The following is a 25,509-nucleotide window of genomic DNA, read 5'->3' as shown; positions in this document are numbered from 1 at the left end:
AGTGACTTGGGTATTAGCCTAGCTGATTATTATTATTATTGATTGGTGACAAAGTTACGCGTTCGAACGATGATTTAATCGCGCACACAATTTTATCTTCTTCGACACCCGATGACTGAACGAAGGTCTCTCTTAATTCTTCGTGAACACTACAGTTTTCGTTGCTTATAAGTGTGACAGTACAATTCCTTTTTTCGAAAAAATTTTAAGGCGCATCCTTCTCTTTATCGGCAATTTCTTCATGCTTTCTTTTCTGCGCCACTCGTATACTTTCTTCCCATATATTGGATATTACCATATTGGAAATGAACATTGGACACCTGCATTTTTGTTACCTTATCTATAACTGGATTTTCCAGGAATTTCCCGTTAAATGCTTGAAAGTGTGAAATACCGAGAAACCTGCGGGGCCGGTTTATTACAAAAATAGTCACCCGCTTCGTTTAATGGTTTCTTAGAAATTTTAGATGTTTAATAAAATAACGAAATGATCCCACAATTTATTTGAATATGAAAAAAAAATGGTTATCAAAATCATTTATTTTCTAATATAAAAGGAAATTTGCGGGGCCCCTTAAATTCTAGCAAGTGCGGGGCCGAGTGTGACCGCACCCTTTGCACCCGCATCACGCCGGCCCTGCTGCCCATCGGAGACTCGTCGCCTTAGACACCAACTTCCGTTCGTAGGCTTCGAAATAACCATTTCCATTTGAAGAAAAAATAATTCCAAGGTACATGTACTCTGTAGCGACCTCAATTTTAGCTCCATGCAAAGTGAACGTATCGCTTCCACCCTCTGAACCAAAGATCAAAACCTTAGACTTATCACTCCCAAAGCGCAATCCACACTCTTCCGCAAAAGAGGTGCAAGTATTCAACAACTCCTGAAGGCCTCCCGCTGAATCCGCCAATAAGAGGACATCAACCGCGAAGAGCAAGCAACTCAAACGACGTCCAGATTCCCCGTTCACAAAAGCACCATGAGAGGACCACTCCAGGCGATCAGCCAATCCATTTATGTAAATAACAAACAGTAGGGGGGACAACGGGCAACCCTGACGAAGGCCGACAGAAGTCTTCATAGGAGTGGTGGTAACTCCTTGCGCTTTATAGACACAACTACTTTCCGCATACAAGCGCTCAATGCTGTCTATCGTAGCAGAATCAACTCCCATGTTCTTCAAGGCCATCCAAAGTTGGGGTAACCTAACACTATCATAGGCCTTCTGTAGATCCAGGAAACCGCAATAAAGCGGGCGCTTCTTTAGTTGGTAAACCGTAAAGTTCAATAAGTTGTGTTAACACGAACAAATTATCAGCAATTCGTCGACCATGTCGAAACCCATATTGCGCCTCGTTTAAAAAACCATTCAACTCCATATAAATAGCAAGACGTTCCTTTCACAAAATTGCGTACACCTTATACATAATAGAAGTAACGGCTATCGGCCTATAGGAATCCAAATCATCTTCGGGCTTTCCTTTTCCCTTGTGAATCACGCTGACTCGACACTCCTTCCAACTACCAGGAATATCGCCAGACTTTCGGATTTCATTATAGATGGACAACAGACATTGAAGAGCTGAAGAACCAAGAGCCAGAACTAGTTCCCCGTAGAGGTCATTAATCCTACCTGCTTTACCCCGTTTTAATTTTTTAATAACGGCTAAAAACTTCGGTAATAAGAAGGGTACATTGAGGCGTTCGGCTGGAGTTATAGTTGGAACTTTCACCACGGAGTGCGCTTGGCTATCCGTCACAGTAGGACGACTCAATAGCGTTGCCTCCATGTCTGCTATATACCCTTGAATTCGGGCTTGTATGACGGATTTTTAATACAGAAGGATACCAAACTTAGACCGAAAACCCTTTAATCCAGAAGCAGATTGGGAGGATAAACGTCGCATTTTAGAAATGAACTTCCAGAACCTTTTCCCCTGCGCTTTGCCAGCCTTGATAATATCATTCTCAATATGTTTATTAACAAGTTGGATCTTTTTTCTTATCGATTCTTTAGCTTCAGTTTACTTCTGTAGATAATAGACCCACTTTGCAAGCACCTCTTCCACCGTGCAGCCCTGAGATTTCGCCTGTCTATGATCCTTACACGCTCTTTTCCTGGCACGAATGGCATCAGCAATTTCCTTATCCCACCATTTCTTTGGCACAATACCTTTCTTCAAAATGACACTAGGTGATTTTTGATTAAGTTTTTCCGCGCTGCTGCTTCCATACGAGGGTTGAGCACTTTTCCATTTCATCACTGTAAGCCTTTAGAGTTGTCTTGTTATCGAAGTCCCAGAATGTCTTCACTGGTTCACCGTCAGGAACTGAAGCAGTTTTTGGTTGGTCGTCGTTTGCTTTTAAACTGGAACGAGGCCGAAGTGAAACGGAAACCAAGTTATGGTCACTACCAAGGCTATCTGATCCAGATTCGTCAATTTCCATCGAAATAACATTATCGACAACGTTAGCACTAAAGAGGACGTAGTCTATGGTAGACTTACTGTTCCTACGACTTCTAGCAGTGCGACCAACACAATTGTCTATCAAATTCCCTATGGTAAAACTTTGTTCTTCTGCAAATTCTCTCAAAAGTTTACCGTTATAGCAATCCGAACCATCAAATTCAGTAAGATGTCCATTCATATCTCCGCCGATGCAATAACTAAGAACATCATTAGCCCGAAATTCCTCAATATCCTTAGCTAAACAGTCGTAGATTTTACGATTGTAAACTCCACTACATTTATCCGTAGCACAATACACTAGAGCTATGACAAGATCTGGAAACCGTTCATGAGAAAACCAAATATGCTCTGAACAAGACTTAACAAGTTTACACGATTCACTAGCTCGGCACAGAACTCCCAACCCTCCACCTTTCTTCTCACGACCCTTACGATTCAAACCGAACCATGTGAAACCCTTAAATGGAGGAGGGAGGTTCCACTCCCGCAAATGAGTCTCAGAAAGGAACAAAAAATTTAATTGTTTGTTACTAAAAATTGAATCGATTTCCATCCACTTTTGCATGTTACCTATGAGATTTCTATGTGGAAGCACCCTGCATATTAAAGGAAAACTTCACGTTGGGTAAGATTTGGATTTATTTGAAAGATCATGTTTAAATAAACTCAAAAATATCAGTCGTAAAATTGTATCTTTTTTAATGACGAGAAATTAATTTTTAAACGAGCCAAATTTACCCGCCAAGCGATCTGCCATTTTCTTTCGCGGTGACGTTTAAGGACTTTAATCACGCGCTGTTCGCGCTATAACAGCGCTCTGTTCCCTACGTGCGCTTGCTCCGCGTGCGGTCTGCGGAGGGAAGGCGAAAGAAAATGGCAGCTCGCTTGGCGGGTGAATTTCGCTCGTTTAAAAATTAATTTCTCGTCATTAAAAAAAGATACAATTTTACGACTGATATTTTTGGGTATATTTAAACATGATCTTTCAAATAGACCCAAGTTTTACCCAACCTGGACTTTTCCTTTAAGAAAACCAAATTTTAAAGGACTATTTGCCAAAAGAGATCGGACACGTCTATATTTTTTACGAATTCCCGTGCGTGTCCTTCGGGTAGGCAAACGGCACCCCACATTGGAAATCGGGGTCTCGTTACTTCCTAAACCTGATTCCCCGAAGGCAGGCCAGGAGTCAAGTTTTTTCCATCACCATCCTTGAGGTTGTCGACAGCCCTTTTAGTTTGGAAACGGTTTTTTCGCCACCTCTGAAATTCGGAGAATGTTCTTTCCTCCAAAACGTATTAGACGGGCAAATGTGCAGTTTCTATTATTCCTTGGACCCAATTGTTTCCTTTGACTAATTATTTGGTTTTTTTTTCGAAAAAGATAAGAAAATGATCATTAATATCAAAAGTGCGATATTAAATTAGAGTAAGTGTATAAATTACATTTTACGTAAAACGAAGGTGTTTCAAAGTGTCACCGTTGATTAAATGAAAGTTTCTAATTGAATTGGAATCTTTTTATTCTTCAAATGTCATGAAACACGTACTAATTTCATTTCATTACAAAAATTGTTCAAAATAACCACCTACAAATGATTCTTGAAAACATTCGAAGATTCCAGGCGTGTTACGGAGTTTCACAGGCATCAAATATTCGTTGTCGTAGGTCATCAATGTCGCGAACCAAGTCTTTAATGTGTCCCCAGAGGTAAAAGTCGAGATATCGGGTGGACCACGCAACAGTGACCCCTCGACCAATTCATCTCATGGGAAACGGCGCATCAAGGGGAGCTCTTCTCGGCTACAATTTGTTAGGGCTCCGTCGTTCAATTACCGCATGCACCTTTTCGTTGCTAATGGATTTGGGTCTGTATGCGCAGTTCCCATTTGCGCGGTTTCCGTTTGCGCACTTTCTCATTTGCGCTTTTCCTATTTGCGCAGTGGTCATTTGCGCGGCTGTGCATTTGCGCAGTTTACCATTTGCGCAGATTACCATTAGCGCAGTTTTTCCCCATTTCCGCTGTTTCCCATATGCGCGGCTTCTCATGACGTAAATATTGCGTATTAAGCCATTTTTCCTTGAAGAAGGGTTGTTTGTGGGTTTTTTTTTAATAAATAACCTTGTTTAGCATCCACCTGAGCTGCTAGCGTATGATTAAGGTCCTGTAGCGCTGTAAATACAAATGATTTTCATGTTCTCCTCAGGTAAAATATCGTTCTTGGGAATATATTTCTAGTCGAACAGCGAAGCGTAGCTTCTCGGCCGTTCGACCAAGATGAAATAATGGTATCTGCCTAGCTTAGGCCTGCGGCAGTCATCTTACCCTACCTAGCCTAAGCTTGCGGCGGCCACCTAACATAACCTTAGCTCAACCGGAACTATAGCTTGTACTACGCTGGAAATGTGAGATAATCTTAAGAATTAAGGTGGATGCACACATAGCCTTCGCGCGCGAAATTTCGCTGGCAAATCGCGTCGCGTCGCGTGACTTAAATAGAATGGAAGTCATGGCGCATGGGCGCGTGCGCGAAAATTCACAGGCGAAATCGGTTGCGAACCGTATGTGTGTTTGGGCCTTCATACGCTATGTATTGGCGCCTGACGGCGCTGCGCTACCACAACCCCATTTTTGCTATCATGATGGGCCGTCTGCAACGAGCCAGAGGACAGGACCTAGCCATAACGAACCAAGTATTGCCCAACTTATTATTAAACTAACGTATCGTAAAAAGGGAGTATAAAATAAATCGAAAAGTTGTCTGCTTTCTAACGTGACTAGCGCCAATTATTCCTAGTTTTTGCTAAACCTGGTGGCAGAAATGTGAAATTAGTTAGTCCCCATAAATAACAAGAAATGTAACATTTCGTATATACTATTCTCCACCACTCTCCCAATATTCGGCTTTCCGTTGCTACGCAACTCGTTTTGAAATTTTTTATGTTTAGGCTTACTTTCTCTTTTCGGTGTAATAGTCGCGAGCCAGCCTTCCCGCACGGTACTGAAGAGTTCCAAATATGACGAAACCGGTCTACCGTTGTAAATTCTGGCTATTTGATTTAATTTAATTTAGTTTTTAACTCGAAGATCTATTTGGTCCGAGTTTCGCGTCATTTTATTTGCTCAAAGACCTATCGGTACGAGCTATTTGTAAGTTTTTAAATTTCTTGAAATTTGTTTAGGGTTTAGCTTTTTTATCCCTTTTCCTAATGGACTAATCTACTTATTGACTAATTTGATCATCCCATAAAAAACAAGCAATAAAAAGGAATTTTTGAATTTGAAATAAAACACGATTACGACGAATTTACTAATTTTCGGGTAGCGTCAGCTTATTTGAAGGTCGGTTTGACCATGGACAGTAAATTAAGAGGACAGGTTTTCGATAGCCTTCCACAGTGCATTTTATTTATCCCCGCGTATCAATCAGCTCGAGAGACTCCGAGGGAGTCTTGCAAGGTCGTTTGTACCACGTGATCTTAAAATTTCAAAATGGCAATCTAATGCGGTTGATATTGTTACGTAATTTTTTGCGCTTTATATTTTAGTAATTTTTAATTTTGTTTTTTTAATTCAATAAAAACTATCAACTGATATTTAGTATATCATATTTGATCTATAAAAACGTGAAAAAATATCTTTTGGCGTAAAAATGTACTTCGTGTTTATCTTTTTTCTTTTTTCGAACAGTATCGTCCACTCTTAGCGATACTTGGTTTTTTCAAATAACCTTGGACGACTCCCTTAGTGTGATTGGTTTACGGGGGCTAAAAACCAGGCTTTTTACCGATCCTCTAAAATCTACTATCCATGGTTTGACTTTCTCAATAATACTTAAAAATTCTTATCCCTGAGAAGTACGATGTTCCCATTTAAATAGGCGCTCATTTTTATCCCTTTGTCCCGCTTAGAAATGTGCATTTTCCTTTTTCCACCTGAATGTAAGCTTAACCTCTACAAAATACAGCTGAATTAGGTCTAATGCAATTGTTACAAGCTACATTTATTCCTTAGAACCGAGAAACTTATTCACAGCGTAACAGATACTACATTTTCATCTTAGCCGGGAGGCCGAAAAACTACGATTTGATAAACATATATACCCTAGAGAATAGTTCAACGAACAAAATTTAACCGTAGAAAAACATTAAAATTATTGTTATTTACAGCACGACCGAACATAAAACATACACTAGCAGTTCAGCTGGATGCTATAAAAAGTTATGACAAAAAAACCGACACGAAATACCTTTTGACAAGGAAAAAAGGCTTAATATATATTATTTAAGTCACGAGGAACCGCGCAAATGGAAAACGCGCAAATCGAAAACTGCGGAAATCGAAAATATCTGAGCAAGTGAAAAACTGCGCTAATAAAAAATGGCCAAATGGAAAACTGCGGAAATGGGTAACTGAGCAAGTTAAACTCGCGCAAATGGAAAACCGCGCAATTGCATATGCGCTAATGGGAACTGCGCAATTGGACCATTAACTTGCAAATGTACGTCTTCCAGTAATTCAGGCAAAGTATCTTGTATTAACCATACATACGCCTCACCATTTAGCATAAGTGGAAGAAAATAAGTTCCAAATAAATGGTTACTAACAATACGACTACATTACTGTTGGTGTGACTTGACACTTGTCGCGACTCGCGTGACATTTCTTTGACTCCACTGGTGGTTAACTTTTTGTGAACATTCAGTTTAAAACCACGGAAAGATTGTGGGCCACGTATTAATCGTCACAACATAACGTTATTACCCCCCAAAATTGCCGGGTATTTGTTCTGAGATCAACTTTAAAAATTGTAATTACTTAAATATCGGACGTTTTACGTTCATGTAAGTTCATAAAAAAGTGACGGAGAAGACGAATTGAAATCTAGTTGAAAAAAGTATTTAGATAAGCTACAATAAACCAGGGGGACATTTTCCCAACGGTCATTCTATTAGACTTTGAACTTTCACAGACTGAATGGATGATTTTGAAGTATAAAATAACGTGCTGCTTCGAAAATCATTACTTTACGTCAAGATGATACCAGCTATGGCGAATTTCAATAACTCTGAGAATGCGGATATGCATTTGATGTACGGACGGGCCCATGGTAATAGTTTAGAAGCGAGGCGGTTATACCAATAGCAATTCCCCGAAAGACGATTACCAGATAAACGCACGTTCGAAGCCGTCGATATACATTTACGAGAGCGTGGTCATATTCAACCCGCAAGTAATCAAGAAGACGTCGAAGAACAAGTAATTACACCTGGTCTTTAAAACTGGCATTTTTCTTATAATCATTTATTCGTTGCTTTTAATCTACCGAAAATAGTATTTACTTCCATTTATTGATAAATAAATAAAGAGTAATTAAAAATACGAATGTTATTTAGGTGCTTACTATTTAAGATAATCTTCCCGAAAGAAGTACTCGGCAAGTGGGAAGGCAATAGGGGGTAAATCACGTCATAGTGTGGCGAATACTTCATGGTCACCAGTATCACCCTTACCATCTGCCAAAGGTACAGTCTCTGAACGAAGCAGACTATCTTAGGCGAGATGAGTTTTACCAGTGGTTTGTGAACAGAGTCGCTGAAAATCTACAGTTTCCGGCTATAATCCTAACGGCTGATGAAGCCAATTTTTCTCGTGACGGCATTATCAATCTGCACAATGGACATCAGTGGAGTCAAAGAAACTCTCACGCGACAACTGTTAGCTCACACCAACATCAATTTAGCCTTAATATCTGGTGTGGAATTGCTGGTAACACTTTACTTGGACCTGTCTTTCTTCCACCTAAGCCAAATGTTGAGAAGTATTTACGGTTTCTACGAGATACTTTGCGCATTGACGGATAACAATAGATTGGATGCCACCAGGGCCAGGGGCTTTGTATGGCTTGACCTTGGTCAAGAGCTTGTGGATTCCCTGTGCAGAGAATGTGAGAGAAGTCATCGCCGGGGAACGAGATGGAGGAGTGGAACTGTATCAGATGTGTATGCCGGGAAGGTTCGCAAGTTAATTTCGGTAAGGAGGGTTGCCTTCTCAAGCGCCGAGGCATATACCCGACCGGACGAGTGAAGGTCAGGAACGTACGCTAGAAGTCTGAGCTTTCTTAACAACAAGCTGGTAGAACCTTCGTCTGAGGCCACTTTATCGACATGATAAGTCCTGGCAGCCCAGAGAGCGAATTTCACAATCGCTTGGTGTCTCGTAAGTTGGCGCAAATTGTAGGCTGTTGTAGAGCGGGCGTCGGAGATCAGATCTCAACCTAGGGACAATCGACTTAAGCGAACCCGTATAAGGTACACGCCTACAATTAAAAAAAAAGAAAACCAAAGGAGATAATAATGAATGAAAACGCCCGGGACTACTTGCGTAACGTTATATGGTGGGGTTAGCGAGGGTCCTCAGTATTAAATTGGTGTCTAGGAGAAATTTGAAATGAAACGTATCAAGCCAGTTGTTAGATTGCCAAACACTAAATGATTTAATTTAACCCTAATATCCTAACTAAACATTTAAGCTAACTTAAAACTACCTAAATACTAATTTAACTAAAGTAAATATTAACAAATTAAGCAACTGGCCAGTGCTCCCGACATTAACGAAATGAAATATTAACAAATTAAGCAACTGGCCATTGATCCCGACATTAACGAAATGTAAAATAGAGGTTGCAACCATTACCTAACAAAGTTCATCATGAAATGTTCAGTTGAACTGCGAAAACGTTATCGTAGTGACAGAGTCCGGTTGGAGCCGTGGAAGAATCTGAACGACGTTGTTGAACTTTCGGAACAGCAGGGCATAGAATTTATGTTGGTGGCGATGGTATATCTCGTACAATGTGATGAAAGTAGCCGCTGGATGTTTGGGCATAACGAATTTGCCAATATAGATTGTTGCTGCCCTTATCTTCAAGTCAACACGTATACAGCTCGAAGGTTAAACAAAACACGACTTTAACGTCCAAAATTAGTTGAATAAAAATTATTTTTCTCCGGTCATAAAATGGAGTACTTTTTAAATCAAATCCCGAACCGTTACAATTTCATTTTTTTAGCTCGCGTCCGAGCGCGCGTTATTAAATACTCGCGTTATTTATCTCGGGTATTATTTTTTCCAACTCTCCAATTTAAATAAAAAATATGTATAATACATTAATTAGACATATTTTAACACAATAAATAATATATAATATATATAATGTATAGGAAATATAAATGGCAATCCCACAAGTGGTCTTGGGCACGTCGGTATATCAAAAAGGGGCGAAAGGGGCGCTGTGATTTCCTCGATATCCCACAAAACCAAAGATCTCCCGGTAAAAGGTCGGGCCCTTCCCTTACCTGGGATAAAACACAAACAACCGAATCACCCAATCACCAAAATATTCGACCAGCAATTATTTTTGGGGAAGAGGATGGTATAATTATTATTATTATTGTGATATTTAGCATTATACTGTTGAGCGCGGCTGTAGTGACATTTGGTAACTCTCATAAGTCGGCGAAGAGAGGAGCCAACCCAAGGCAAGCAGTGGCGTCACCAGGATTTCAAAACTGGTCGACTAGGAAAAATTAAATTTTTGATGCCCGTTTTTAAGTTTGAAGAAACTTTTCGACAAGTGAATTGGAAAAATTGGGAATTTTAGGAAGCGCATTTCGGAAATTTTAGGTGGCGTTTCAGAAATTTGGCAGGTGGCTAAAATGCCGCCTAAAACATCCTAGCGACGCCACTGAAGGCAAGTTGTGTCTAAACAAAAGAGTTTTGATCGGCACAACCTGCCTTGGGCTGGTAACTCTCATAAGTCGGCGAAGAGAGGAGCCAACCCAAGGCAAGTTGTGTCTAGACAAAAGAATTTTGATCGGCACAACCTGCCTTGGGCGGGTAACTCTCATAAGTCGGCGAAGAGAGGAGCCAACCCAAGGCAAGTTGTGTCTAGACAAAAGAATTTTGATCGGCACAACCTGCCTTGAGTTGGCTCCTCTCTTCGCCGACTTATGAGAGTTACCCGCCCAAGGCATGTTGTGTTTAGACGAAAGAGTTTGGATCGGCACGTGCGCTGCCACAGCAGAGTGTACTGCACCTTTAAGCACGGCCCATGCTTCCTGCACTGTGGAGGGACTAGTAATCAAGACCCAGTCGATGCTTGGGTAATTAAAATCCCCATGGATGATAAGATCGGAATGTGCATCAGTAAGTTTTTGAATTAGTGCATTGAGACGCTTAGTATATGATGGCGTCGTGGATGGAGGCGGATAAATAAAGCACAGCCTCAGACATGAAGACCCGATTTTTACCCGTGCAACAACAGCTTCAATGGATTAATGAAGCTCCATAGACCATAGGGAATGTAATTCTTAGCAGAAGGCGATCAATGAAGACATTAGGAAAATTCAACTAATAATTTAATACATGGAATCAATCAGGTAATACTGGACACAATTTCAAGGACGGTTTATGATTATATACTAAGGTTTAAAAAATGGGGCGATTACAAAAAACTATTATCAAACAATGATAAACGTAAGTTTGATAATAAAAACGATTACGTTCTCAATAGGGAATGTTTCGTAATCTGTGTTAATGGCAAGGCACACGCCTCCACCGTCAGCATTTCGGTCCTTACGATAGACGGAAAACTTCGGACCGAAAAGTTCAAAGGAGGAGATGGTGTTATCGAGTTTTGTTTCCGAGATGGCAATGAACTGGGTATTGTGGGTGTCGATATAAGCCCGAAGAGCTTATTGTTTTAGCTTGAGGGAATTGAATAAGAATAAAGCTCGTATATAACAATGAGACAGAGTCCCTGTGAAGTCATTGACGTGGGGTGGTGGAAGGTTTCTGCGTCACTGATGTAGGTTGTGGACCCTGGGCTCGATGAAACGTTATTACGAATTTACGATGCCCATAGTCCTGTGCTCAGACAGGAAGGCTCTGGGAGTCTCATGAACTGGTAAAGTCACGACAAAGGACGTAAAGTTCCAACGCCCTTCATACTCTTCCGGCAATACTGATAGGGCTGTGCAAAGTATTCGTTATTATTCGATTTGACCAAATGATTTGGTTATTTTTAGGTTATTCGCACCGACCAATCGAATTATAGTTTTTAAAATTCTAGAATACCAAAAAGTGAACTTTGAAAAAACGACTATTCTATTTATAAAAATTTAATTAGATTTTGTCGATATTAATCCAAATTTATCAAATTATCTGGTATTTGCATCAAATTTCTACCGCCAGAGTTAGTAAACAAAAAACGTTCTTTTCTGCGCGACGAAACTGAAGGTCACGAGTGACGAACCAAACAAAATTTAAACTTGCAAGTTATCTTGACGTTTGTAAATAGGAAAGAATTGTATGGGTACAAGATAACTATGAAGTAGATGTATACACTACCAAAAGTGACATAAGACCCAAAAGTGTGTCAACTCTACCTTTGCGCCCGTTAAAATATTTACTGAGAGCTAGTCTCACAATAGACTACATAACCTACTAGATGGAATAGTACTAGCAACGGTATATTTAGTCTATGGTCTGGCGCGATTTCATCTCTTCGATTTATTCTCCCGTAGACATACGTTCTAAAACGCCTCACTCGGCGTCGCTGAAGAGGAGGAAATTTCAAATTTTGATGACATATTTTCAACCCCCTCTTCCACTCCCTCTTTTTACTTCGCGACAAGCTCTCATTAAACATTATACCGTACCGACACACTTTTGGGTCTTATGTCGCTTTTGACACTACAGAGTGGAAGAAACCATTTTGGGAGCGTTGATTCCATAATATCTAGACTAGTTGGAGCTCTAAGATAATTACAGCATTAATTTAGACCAGTGCGTCGAGTGAGCCTCTTTCTTTACTGAATAGTGAATATATGTAGGTAAATGTTCTATTTTGGGAAGAAAGGTTAAACGGCAGCTACTACTAGGTAGTGGGTACAGGGCCGGCTCAAGAAATTTTATACACCCGGGCAAGGGGGATTTTTGGCGCCCCTTTTATTTTGAGACTAAATTGAACTACCCCCCCCCCGGTAAAAAACATAACCATGTCCATGTTATAAATTTACCGTTTTCATAACAATAAATAATCCCTTTAATCACTTTCTCAATACTTTGTGTAAATAAGCAAAATACTAGTCTCAAATCCATGGGTTTAAAAAGAAACTTAGATATAATATTCTTAACCCCAAACGTACTTCAATACCTAGGGTCCCTCCTACAGGCTACCACTCCTAAAAGAATATGTAACATAATTACTCATAAGTATGCCACTAGCATTATTTCTTCACTAACGGTTTGTTTCACAGATATTGCGTCATACATGCCCTTCGTAATATTTGATATCATATTTTATGTCATATTTGACGTCATCGAATCTCAAATGCCGATAATACCGTCGCCCAAATAGCTTTACGTCTGATAAACCGACGGCCATTATTTTAGTAAACAAACAGGTTTGAACAACCAAGGCTTGGGAGCTAAAATATAGTGTCAAGTTCTGTTAATGTAATTATTTTGCCAATTAATGAAGTTCTCGGAGACTCACGTACTAAAATAAATTTGCATTGTCAAATAAAAGAAGCAGGTTTATTGGAAAAAATAGTTGAAATTCAGGTTGATCTTTTCCGGGGCATCTACAAGGTTGGAGTCTTTGCAGATTCTTTTGAGCCTAGGCCTAACTCTTCTAGGCTTGGTATGGGATTTAATAACGCTGGTGGAATATCCCACTTCGACTACTTATTTCATTTTCGGAAAGTGATCTCTGAACCGAACCGTATTGGTCATTTTCATTTTATTTTTCTAAACTACTCAGTATTTAACTTCATCCGCACAAACCGAGCGAGTTTATAAATTTCAATAAAGCTACATTGGGCTGACTAAAATTCCGACGCAAAAAATTCCTTCTCAATTTAGAGGTTTTCCATTGGCTTAAATAAATATGTTAGTAGCCAATAGTGTGACTCCCAAAATTACTAGGATGAATAAAAAGGTTAAAATCTAACGTAGTCCACCTTTTTACTGGTTCGTGGTGAAACAAACCGTTAGTGAAGATTTTTGAATGGAATAAAGGTACAGTGGCATACTACTGAGCAATTATGTTACATATGCTTAAAGGTACGTCTCTAAAATATTCATATAAAGACAGGATATAAGCCAAATTCTCTTAAACCAAAGAATAACAAACTTTGTTAGTCCTGATGAACTAGCTCTATAGTCTGTATGAAACGTTTGGCCGGTTTTGGGCCTATTTGATAGAACGCTTTATTGCTTTAACAACTTAATTAAAACAGTATTTGGCGGGATTTTTTAAGGCCTACACTTAAGAACTTTTTTTAAGCTGTCGCTTTCTTTTCTGCTTCAACGGCTTCTCTTAATTTCCTTTTTTTATAATCTTAATTCAATTCAACGTGTCTCTAATTAATATCTATCTAACTAAAACTATTTAACTGAAACTAATAAATGGCTTTCTGCACGTGCGCGTAAAATAGAAGTGACTAACGCTAACCACGGACACACGACAGATTAAGGGGGAAGAATACAGTAAAAGCCTCTTTTTCGTTCAACGTTTAACAATTACATAATTGAATTATATTTTTATTGATAATTCTGTTCCTGTTTCTCGGCCTTTTGGAGTCGCACCGGGATCTCCGGTGCCAGCTGTGCCCGTTTTATGTGGACCGCTGTGTTCCCGTCGTTCCCCTTTAGGAGCTCTCTCCAAAGGGTATGACTCTTTACCTACGTAGGTAGGGTGTCGGCTGGAGTTGCTATAGCATCCACTCTTAATCCCACGGCTGTGTGCGAAGTGAGGGTTGGTCCACCCATTGCTGCACCTTCTGCTGGGTTGAGTGGTTTGCGTCAAAGGTGCAACCATCAGTAGTAGGGTACTACTACCCGAGGGGCTAACCACTTCCCGTAATCGGTGTTCACTCTAACTGTAATCTTCGGTAATCTTTTGAACTCATTTGTAATCCCGTAATCATTTGTAATTTTCGTACTCATCTGTAATCACGCGTATTCATTGGAATTACCCCGTACTTAATTACTCATCTGTTACAATTTTAAAGATTTGGGTTGCCTGTTTACTCATCGTAATTATTATGTTCTCACCCTAATCATTCTGTACTCATCGTAATCGGTCTGTACTCATCGTAATCATGTGTACTCATCTGTACTCATTATTGATTACGTAATTGTTGTACAGGCAAATTCTTACTGGCTAGCCCCTCGCTGGATTTGTCACCTGTCCGGGCTTGGGGACGCTGGCGTAGGGCACTATGATGATAGGCTTCCGGTGGTATGGCCCCTGTTGCTAGGTACACCGGGCTAAAAATTCTGACACCCTTCTATTCTTGTACTATCGCCCAACCACTTTTTCTTCTTCATATTATATACCCTGGTTTATAATGAAAATACCAGGAAAATGCTTTATCCGTCAGAACTATGCACCGTAATTTTATGGTTTATTTACTATTGTAAAAAAATAGTCGCAAAAAACGTTCATCGACGATGTTGGACATTTTGGTTGGTAAAACAGTTTGTATTTCCAATTAGCTAAAGATTTTTCAAATTATGTTATGCTTTCATTAAAATTTTTATAAACAAATCCGATTCTTGGTAAACCAAAAAGGCTCACAACTCAATTTCGGCGCCCCTCTCAAACCGGCGCCCCGGGCAGTTGCCCGGCCCTTGAGCCGCCCCTGAGTGGGTAGATACTAGAGTACTAGATAAGCTGTTACTGGAGTGTGGTTGTTTGTGGGGAAAATCGAGAAGACTAGTGTCTTGACAGCGACCAGTGCTTTTTTTCCAAGAGAGATCATCGAACGAATGGCAAGCACAGATGCAATGGAACACCGTTTAGGGTCGCAGTATATATGCGCCATCTACCACAAATGTTTCAAGTTCGAATTTCGAAATAGTCCAGCAACTTTAGGATTTTACTTCGGAAAAAATGCCCCCGGGATAAATTTTTGCATACACCTTTTATATTTAGTGTCTATAAACGTTGTGTCAAAAGTCCCTATCATTGGGGTGTATGGAACTTTTTTTTATGGCGAGAAAATTACCGGCAAAAATGTGTCAATTACAAAATTAATGCTAAGCACGTTCTTGACAAGAATGGTCTTATTTGAATTTATGAATTTAGCGTCTGGGCAGTCGTTTCTGCGCTATCGCAGTGCAATGTTTTTAGTACGGCTTCAATGTTTTCTTGTGGAAAAAAATATGCCATACCTAAAAACTTCACAATCGAAAGAGCTTATGGTCTTATAACCCCCCCCCCCCCAAGTCCTAAAGTCTGCAGTGCCAACTTTCACCGCCATCTTGGAAAATGGCCGCCATTTTATATTCGCTTATAATTCAAAAACTATTTACAGAACCTCAACATATGTGGTGTCATTCTTCTTCAAATTGTCTTATCCTTCTTAATAACTCTTAAAACGTTGATTTATCAAACGGTCTAAGTTCACGAGCTAAAAAAGTTAAAATATCTTTATATTATAACGAAAAACGGTATATTTCTTACATATTGCTTATTAATTAAAACTTACAGTAATATTTCAAAGTAGCCCTGTTGCTCTGGAGGAGGTCAAAGTTTAATTGGATTAAATTTGATTAAGTAGTTATTTTAATATTAAATAATAATTGATACCCCACCCTTCTTTTTCTAATAAAAAACGCCTTTGGTTTACCGCCAATTTCGAATGAAAAATGTTCTAAGGCGAATTCTAAGTTAAAATGTTGCGCTTAGTTAGAGAAAATAGTTTCAAGACTGCCCGACTTGACATTCAACCTCCAGAGGGCATTCTAGGTCGTTATGACCACAGCACATGCAGTTTCAAAGCAAACGGTACCAAAGATATTTTTGGAAAATGTTTTTATAAAAATAAAAATGAAAATATCAAATATGAATAAAGAATTTTTTTTTTGAAAACGGGAAAAGAAAATTTATTCTTCTCAAAGTTTTGACAGACATGAAAAAGGCAGAGATCATATTTTATTTTTACACGCAGTTACCGGGTGTGACACATCATCTGCTCTTTTTAATAAGTAAAGGTAAAACATCAGCTTTGAACTTAATAGAAAAACGAGAAGATTTATAAGTTGCAGCTCAAGTTTTCAAACAACCTTCAGTTTTTCATGAATCGCTTGCTTCCAATGGAATGCGGGTTATTTTGGCCATGTATGGGGCTCCTATTACAGAAATTTCCAATATCGAATATCGTTTTAAATGCTTTACAAAATCTATACATAGAAAGAAGTCGGTCAACCTAAATGTTTTACCAACTACAGAAAATGCAGCTAAAGAGCACTTATTTCGAGTGTATTATCAAGTTCAGAAGTGGTTAGGTAATTAATTAAATCCTACAGTTTGGGGATGGATAAATAAAGATAATCTATTACGTCCAAAAACAACTTCGCAACCGCCGGCTCCGGAATGTCTTTTGAACATGAATTTTTGTAACTGTTTAAAAGGATGCGGACCATTATGTGTTTGTCGAAAACTCGGACTTCGGAAAAAGAAGAAAAGAGCGATAAGGAAATAGATAATCCAGCAGAAAATTAAATCGAAGAACAAGTAGAAAATGAAAATGAATAAGAACAAAATGGAAACGAAGAACGAGAAGGAAATGAAAATGAAGAACGGGGCTACTTTGAAATATTACTATTAAATTATTATTATTATTAAAATATTTAATAAGCAATATGTAAGAAATATACCGTTTTCCGTTATAATTTAAAGATATTTTAACTTTATTAGATCGTAAACTTTGACCTTTTGATAAAATCAAGAAGGATAGGTATACTCCTTGATAAAATCAACGTTTTACGCAAATAGTTTTTGAATTATAAGCGAATATAAAATGACGGCCATTTTCCAAGATGGCGGTGAAAGTTGGCAGCGGAGACTTTAGGACTTTGGGGAGGTTCTATAAGACCATCTTGGATTAAGAATTTGTAACAAATTCTTAATCTAAGAGACCATAACCTCTTTCGAATGTAAAGTTTTTAGGTATGGCATATTTTTTCCACCAAAAAAAAATTGAAGCCATACTAAATACATTGGCACTGCGATTGCGCAGAAACGACTGCCCAGACGCTAGATTCAAAGAAGACCATTCTTGTCAAGAACGCGAGGCAAGAACTTGCTCAGCATTAATTTTGTAATTGACAGTATAGCTGTAAAAGTAATAATAACGAAGATATTGGTGAAAAACTATTTTTGCCGGTAATTTTCCCACCAAAAAAAGTTCCATACACCCCAATGATGGGGACTTCTAACAAAACGTTTATAGACACTAAATAAAGGTGTATGCAAAAATTCAGCCCGGGGGGATTTTTTCCGAAGTTAGGTCAAATTAAGAGGCTTTGCAAGTGTGAAACTAAAATTATTTTTCAAACACGTTTATTTACATTTCAAATTATTTTTTTCCTTCAAATTTGACAATGTTTCAATTTGAATTACACAAAAATGAATACTATTATTTTATTTCAAATTTTATTTTACCATGTTTAAAAGAATTTTAGAAATGAGAAATACAAGAAAATGGACTAACATATTTAAAAGAACATATTATTTTCCTTCAAATTTAATTTGGCAATGTTTCAGAGCAGTTTCTAAATGAGAAATACACCCTTTGGGATCTTTCACTTGTTGAAGATCAAATAAATGCAGATTTTTTAAATTCCTGAAAAACTTGTGTTAATAAATAATCACTATAAAGTTTGTTTTGAAATTAAACACTTTCAGAAAATGAAGATTTGAAGCACGAAGCAAGCCACAGATTAAAAGAAATATAAAAATTACTTTCTAAACTTACACAAGGCGATCAAGGGACTTTAATCCTACATCGGATATATTACCACAGCTACAAAGTTCTAATTTCTCAAGAGATCCTTTAACATAACTCAATAAAGGCAAGGCCTCATCATCCAGATAATTGCACCGTAAAAGTGTAAACACTTTTAATTCATCTAATCCTTCTATATAACAAAAAAAGCCCTAAAAAAACTAGTAACTATCGAACTTAAATTCATTTTTCATTACTGAGATGTGGAAATCCAGTACTCATTATAGATGATTCCGTAGCATCTATTTCTTCTATTTTATAGGTAGGTAAGTTGGTAGCGGGCAAAGTGTTATAGTCACTGTGAAATTTGTTTGTTCCTTTCCATTTTATCGAGGCACCACAGCGAATAAGCCATTCAGCTGCTGCTCTATTTGGCCCAACCTCTTGTATTCGAGAAGGATCAACTCTTCAGGGAAATTAAAACTTTAATCTGAGCTAATGGGTCTCAACAACAGAAAGAGGCTTATCAATTAAATATACCGATTTGCCACTTCATTAAGCCAACCCCAAAGATTTCTCTTCAAAATAATTTTATTTTGAAAAGCGCCACGGAATAACATCTGCAACAAAAATTAAAATTATAAAATGATCACATTATGTTTGCTACGAAGCATAAATTTAAACAATATTAGTTTTTTTAAGTTATTGTTTCAACAATTTTTAAGCATATAGTATATAAAAAAATTAATTTATACAATTTCCTTAATAGAAACATGATTGAATTAAATAATATTGCATTAAGTTTTTTATTTCTTAAGATAATGGTAAATGGACGGTCAACGTTAAACTGATTTCGAGGAAGATACGCGCAAAACCTTCCCATAAAGCCAGAATCTACAGCTGTTTGTGTTCTTTCCTCGTTAACTTCAATTACAGCTTTATGAATGGCTTCTTTCCTTCAACACAAAAGCCACTCAAATCAGCTATGCCACGTTGAAAAATATCGACAACTCCTAGCTGCAGGAATAGCGATTCTAAATCTAAGGAACATTCTATCTTAAATTTTGGCAAGCTTAGTTCTATTTTTGGTGTATTTCCTTCCATTTCCAATAACATTTTACTTAGAAGTAAAATTTGCATTGAAAATTGACAACCAGTCAATTTTATTTGTAAAAGAAAGTAGCAAAATGAGGCAGTTCAATGCATCAACAATCAAGCTCCTTGCAATCAATGGTCTGAAACTTCTTTTCAAATTTCAATAAACATCGTGTTGACTATGTATGGCATTAATTATAATTATTTTAATATCCTGGTCAATTTCTTTCAGAAAATATTTTACTTTAAAATAAGTGGCTCTTTCTTCCCAGGTATTAATTTGAGCTAATACATTTTCGTTAATAGTTTTAAAATTAACTTCAATGCTATCTAACAGTATTTTAGTTTTTGACAAATTTTGCAAAAAGCTTTGATTAATGTCTTGTCAATGAATATACCATTGGTGAGCTTCAGATCTTCATTAAGAGTGGCAAATGTTGAAGAGACGGATATTAAATCTTCATCTGCAACCTCAGAATTTGAATGCAAAAGACAGGCAATTTGATTCCTTTATTGCCAGAAATAAAATACCCAGGGAAATGCTCACAGGTGAAAAAAACTATGAACCCTAACTATATTACTAGATCTTTATTTATATCCCGACAATTGGAGATAAGTTTATGGGAATAGGCAAGTGGAAATCAACGTCACACATTATTAAACTTAAACGAAACTTTAGAGTTCAACCCTTTTTAATTTAAACAAAATAGATAATTTATATATATTTCACTTGATTTAACACCTACCTTCTTTAAAAGGTTCCTTCAACTACTGCGGTATTACTTATCTTACGATTTTTGCCTTAACGTTTGCGGTAGAAAAATCTAAACTGACTAATCAGTCAATGTAGCCACTAGCCACATAGGATAGGTGTTGCCAATTTTCTAAAGTTAAAATTTCCATGAATTCCCACCATCCCACACCCCTATTTTAATCATAGAAATCTGATAACAAACTAGAAAGCTTAATCGAATGGCTGGCAGCCCACCGATTATATTATTGGCTAAAACGACAGTAACACCATCTACACCGCGCCTACGAAGCTTTTTTTGTCTAGTGATCAGGTCTACTTTGTGAATAACGTAGGCACTGATGCAAATAACCATTTACAGGTGTTGTTGATTCATTAGTGATCTTTTCCACTTTGTTTAACGGTTTTAGCTGTAAGTACAAAGCGAGAGAAGGCTGCAACTATCCAGAATAAGGTTTTCGGATTCATATTTTTCGAAAGGTAAATACAGCATTTTTTAGTTTTCTTTTACGATATGATAGATTATCTTTTGAATAATTGTTGTAACTTATCTTTATTATTAAAAAGAATAGTTTACTGTATTTAGGGCAAAATTTGGAAAAAAATCCACAAATCCAAAATCCATAGACTTTGTATGACAAATCCACAATAAAAAATCCTGGACTTTTAAAAAATCCAAAATCCCGTACACAAAACAGGCAAATGTCCGACCCCTCGCTTTGCTATCTGATTCTGTCACTCTTGTAAGCTAATGTTATAATAATAATAATAATAATAATAACTAGGACGTTGCAAAAACCGAAAACGGAATTTTCAACAAATACTTGAGCGGAGCGAGATGCAAATCCGGTGGTTAATTAGGCTTAGATTAATTAAACTCAAGTAGAGAAAGGAAAGCGAGATAAATAATTTAGTTTTTAAAGATTACTCTTTATTTCAATTCGTTTGCATTAATGAGTGGAGAAACAGTTATAAGATGCGGGGAACGACTTGCCGGTGTGGAATCTGAGGTCGACGTCGACGTGGCCCATTGTTTAAATGTTCTTTTACGTAAAATTTCAAAATAAATTTTTAAACGTGTTTTTTTTTTAAATAAAAATATAAATTTCAAAACTCATTTAAACGTTTTGTTTTTTTCGGTCAATAAAAATATAAATTTAAAAATTCATTTAAACGTTTTATGTTTTTCGGTCAATAAAAATATAAATTTCAAAACTCATTTAAACGTTTTGTGTTTTTCGGTCATTGTCAGCTGTTGAGTCTTTTTAGTTTTACACGAGCCTAGTATCAAAATCGTCTGCACCGTCTGCTTTGGAAATACCACGGTTTCTAGATTTACGGATTATGGATTCGGAAATACTTTATTTTCCTTTGATGCAAAGGCCCGATAAGCTACATCGTTTTCTAGGTTTGTTTTGAATTTTATTTATTTAATTTTCAATTAGGTTATAAAATCAAATTTCATCAATGTAATCATCTACTTCATTTCAATTTAGGGATATTTTTCTTTTGCATTTGAAATGCCACGGAAAAGAACAGAAGAGCAGTTGCCTTTTAAAACATTCCAGAGTTTTTTTAAGGTTTCCGGATTTATCAATGATAAAAAAGTCTTCATCTTCGTAATTTTCTATTAACGCCACTAAATCTAATGGTTTTCCGTTAATATTTTCACTCATGTTTAAAAATCAATTTGAATCTATCACTTTGGAAATATCACAACGAAAACGTTTGAGATTTTTTGGAACTATTTAAATTTTGCCAACTAACGCATGTACCTTGTGTAAAAATGCGCGAATTTAACCCTCCGCGGCGGCGAACTAACATCCCCTCCTCTTCTCCCCGAATGGGGGACGCAGCTCTGGGGTGATTGAGGGGGTTTCTCATTTTTCATGTTGTCGGTAAGGGCCTTAGAGGTCCACTTTATGGTTTTTATATATATTTTTGCTAGTATAGGCTAGAGTAAAACTCCCGTAGCCGCTACGGTCCCCGCCGCCGCCGTTCGCAAACACGCCGTTTTCGAACGCCACGGTAGGATTCTCACCGTCCGCAATAACGTCGTTCTCTTACGCCACGGTAGAATCCTCCTACGCTCGCGCTTTAAACCAGAGAGGGAAAGGCCGTAGAAAGCTAGCCATATGCTGCTATAGTTAAACCAGCTTTTCATCCCTAAAATTCACGCGGTTTAGACAACCAACAACCTTGCAAGTCAGGCAATCGGGATTCGGCGATCTTCTGGCGTTTCCGTCTCTGGCGTTTTGGCGTTTGCACACGGTTTCCGCGACAGCGCTTGCCTCTCGCTTCCATTCGGGTGGGGCAGGGTAAGATATGGCGACTCTCCCACCGAGCGCTCCTATCTATTGTTGGCGACTCTTCGGAGCCCAGCCATTCTGTGGAATTGGGAACTATGCTATCACCTTCCCTGAGCCCCTATGTGTGAAGGGAGGGGAGGGGGTGGCATGGGTTTTCGTAAGTGCATCTCTAAACGTGGTGAAATCGCTTCTGTTGGTTTTTTAACCCTTTAGCCCAACCACTCTGGGTAATTTTTGAAATTGTCACCCCTATATTTCCCACAAACATATTTCGAGCGGTTCCCATATTACCCACAAAAATATTTCGAGCGGTTTTTCTCGACCGTTTATTTTATTTGTTCATGTTTCCGTTACCGGTTATACTACTATTCGTGTGTTCGTAAAGCTTGGCTCGTGTGAAACTATTATTTGGGACTGCCGGGCCCACTTGTTTCCCCTCTCGTGGCTCCGTCAGACAGCAATTTTCTGGCGCCAGCTCTTCTGGAGTCGTTTTTCCCCCCAACACGACCGATTAACCACTCTTTCCCTTTCGACTCGTTTTCCGAAACCCCACTTTTTTCCCCCCCAATTCATCGCAGTGAGAGAATACCAATTTTTTTTAAAGCGCGGAACAATCACCCGTTTTTCCCTCTCGAGTCGTTTTCCGAAACGCCCCTTTTCGTTTCATCCAATAGCTTCTCTAGGACCGGACAGCCACTTTTTCTGCCAGTTTCCACAGTGAGAGCTACGCTCAATAATAATAATAATAATAATAATAATAATAATAAAATAAGCTTTTATTGGATAAATCCTACTAAGTTGAAAAAACTTTTTTACAGAGGGATCCATTACATTAAAATTAAATTAAATCTAAGAGATATACCAAAAATGATAAAATTGTCCAATTACGTAGTCTTTAGCATTCTGACGAAAACTCCCTAATGATTGACTATTTTTTAAATCTCTGGGCAGTTCATTCCAATATTTTACCCCAGAGACACTCAGATTTTGCTTACTGAATTTATTGACCTTAGGGGCCAGAGAGAAGTTAGTCAGTTTCTCACGAGTACTGTACTTATGATGTACATTTTTTTAAAATAAGTCCAGAATATATTCTGGTACTTTTGATATATTCACCCTGAACATGAAAGTTAGAAGCATCCAAATGTATCTCTGTTCCAGTGTCATCCAGTCCAGTTCCGCACGCATTTCTGTTGCAGATGATCTTCTATTTTTATGCAACATAAATTTACCACATTTATTGTGGATTACTTGAAGTTTCCTGATGTATAATTTAGGTCCGTTCATATATAGACGGTTGCCGTGATCAATTATTGGCATTATTAATAAGTCATGCAATAACTTGATATTATATATATCCAAGATCTTGAAGAATCGATTTAACAACCATAGTCGCTTATTGACTTTTGAAATAACATAGTCTATATGTGGTTTCCACGATAGGTCCTCATCAAATATCAACCCTAAATATTTATATGTTTTCACTATTTTCAGACCAGTATTTCCGAGGGATTCGATTAAGTTAGTGCTAGATTTAAAGCGCTGAGGGGAGAAAATCATAAAAACAGTTTTCGCTAGATTGACCTGCATATTTTTAGCCTCTAAAACGTTTTTAAGGGAGTTAAAGTCACTCTCCAGATTATTTGTTAAAATATTAATATTAGTAACATGGTCAGAATTCAAAATGGAATTGTCATCAGCGTATTCAAAGGATTTTGAGGTTGATAAGGATTTGTAGTTATTATTGATATACATGTATATGTTAAACATTAACGGGCCTAGGATGCTTCCTTGTGGAACACCAGACACTATCTGAGCAACACTAGATTCCTTGCCATTAATAAAGACACTTTGAGATAAGATTCAAACCAATCAGTTGTATTGTTGTCAGCACCGATATTTTTAAGAGTTTTAATTAACAAGCTATGATTAACTCTATCAAAGGCTTTTGATAAGTCCAGGAAAATGACTCCAACAATTTTGTTTTCCTCCAGTTCTTTTATTATTGTTTGGTGGAGATTTATGGCGCATGTTGTGGTGGATTAACCTGGTCTAAAGCCCGATTGATTTGGTTATAACAAATTGTGTAGAAGGACATAAGTTAATAGCTGGTCATAAACACACCTCTCCAGTGTTTTTGATAGAATTTGAAGAATTGATATTCCACGGTAATTTTCCAGGTCCGTTAGATCACCTGCTTTGAGAATGGGAATGAATTTTGCTCTTTTCCAGGCTGACGGGAAAGTGTTTGTCTTAATAGACATATTAATGAGTTTCGTTAACGTTGGGACCAAGATAATTGCTAGGCCTTTAATTAAAGAACAAGAGAGGCCATCTGTGCCCGTAGCTTTGGTTGTTCGTAATTTTTTCAAGCAGTAGCGGCGCTAAGGTTTTTTCACGGGTGGGCTAAATATTTTGTGGCCCCTAAGAATTTTGTGGCCCTTACCATTTTAGTTACCCCTTATAATTTGGTGGCAGCTGTGGCTTGCCCTCCAATATGTCTCTTATAGCTTCTACATATTTAAAAATTTGAAAATTTAACTCAAAGTATAAATTGCACTCTTCTCTTTTTTTTACTAAACTCGTCAACAACCAACAAAGGATTGTCTCTTAACCTATTAGATAAATCTCTATTTATAGAGAGCAAGGCTAAATTTGTTAATCGATTTTAAGACATTGTTGTTCTTAAAAATGATTCGAGTCTATTAAGTGTACTAAAACTACGCTCTGAAATAGTATTAGCAACAGGTATGCATAATACAATTTGGAAATATTTTACGAGATCTGGGAATGCCTGCTCGTATGTCAATAAATATTTATAGCAATCGGAAACATTTTGCAAATTTTGAGGTTTAAGATATTCATTGGTTTCAAGCTGCGTTTGCAAACTTTCTGTGTTTATGTTTTCACCGCTTTTGGTACTAAATAACATTTTAGCAACGTTGACCTGATTTTTCAGAGACTCCATTTCAAAATTAAATCTTTTGTAGTTTTGACAAAACGCAGTAATTTTTTCAACGTTCAAAAACTCGCTCGAATTTGGGTCTGATGCGCAAAGTTCTTCATAAATAGAACAAT

General features: G+C 37.7%; 1 protein-coding gene across 2 annotated transcripts; it reads right to left on the bottom strand.

The window, feature by feature from the left end:
* Nucleotides 1–17,881: 17,881 nt before the first annotated feature.
* Nucleotides 17,882–20,207, bottom strand: LOC149934733 (ATP synthase subunit s, mitochondrial). Of its 2 annotated transcripts, none has more exons than XM_090152944.1 (6): nucleotides 19,770–19,787; nucleotides 18,817–18,896; nucleotides 18,534–18,742; nucleotides 18,307–18,469; nucleotides 18,062–18,174; nucleotides 17,882–17,952 (listed from the first exon to the last, which is right to left on the bottom strand). In XM_090152944.1, the coding sequence occupies exons 1-6, from the start codon at nucleotides 19,770–19,772 to the stop codon at nucleotides 17,948–17,950; spliced, it is 573 nt and encodes a 190-aa protein (XP_090009070.1). In that variant the 5' UTR covers nucleotides 19,773–19,787; the 3' UTR covers nucleotides 17,882–17,947. The 2 variants fall into 2 exon arrangements, with proteins under 2 accessions (XP_090009070.1, XP_090009071.1); XM_090152945.1 differs by lacking the exon at nucleotides 19,770–19,787 and adding an exon at nucleotides 20,118–20,207 and having other exon boundaries at nucleotides 17,883–17,952.
* Between the last annotated feature and the right edge of the window lie 5,302 nt (nucleotides 20,208–25,509).

This window comes from Leiobunum rupestre, chromosome 7 (assembly GCF_980474605.1).
Source record: "Leiobunum rupestre chromosome 7, qqLeiRupe1.1.hap1, whole genome shotgun sequence".
NCBI classification, from domain to species: domain Eukaryota; kingdom Metazoa; phylum Arthropoda; class Arachnida; order Opiliones; family Sclerosomatidae; genus Leiobunum; species Leiobunum rupestre.
This window is presented reverse-complemented; position numbering and strand designations above follow the sequence as displayed.

Coding starts and splice junctions, on each gene's coding strand:
- LOC149934733 (XM_090152944.1), bottom strand. Junction 18,470..18,533: donor TACTGGATTTCCACATCTCA/GTAATGAAAAAT, acceptor TTTGTTATATAG/AAGGATTAGATGAATTAAAA. Junction 18,175..18,306: donor AAGTCCCTTGATCGCCTTGT/GTAAGTTTAGAA, acceptor CAAGTTTTTCAG/GAATTTAAAAAATCTGCATT.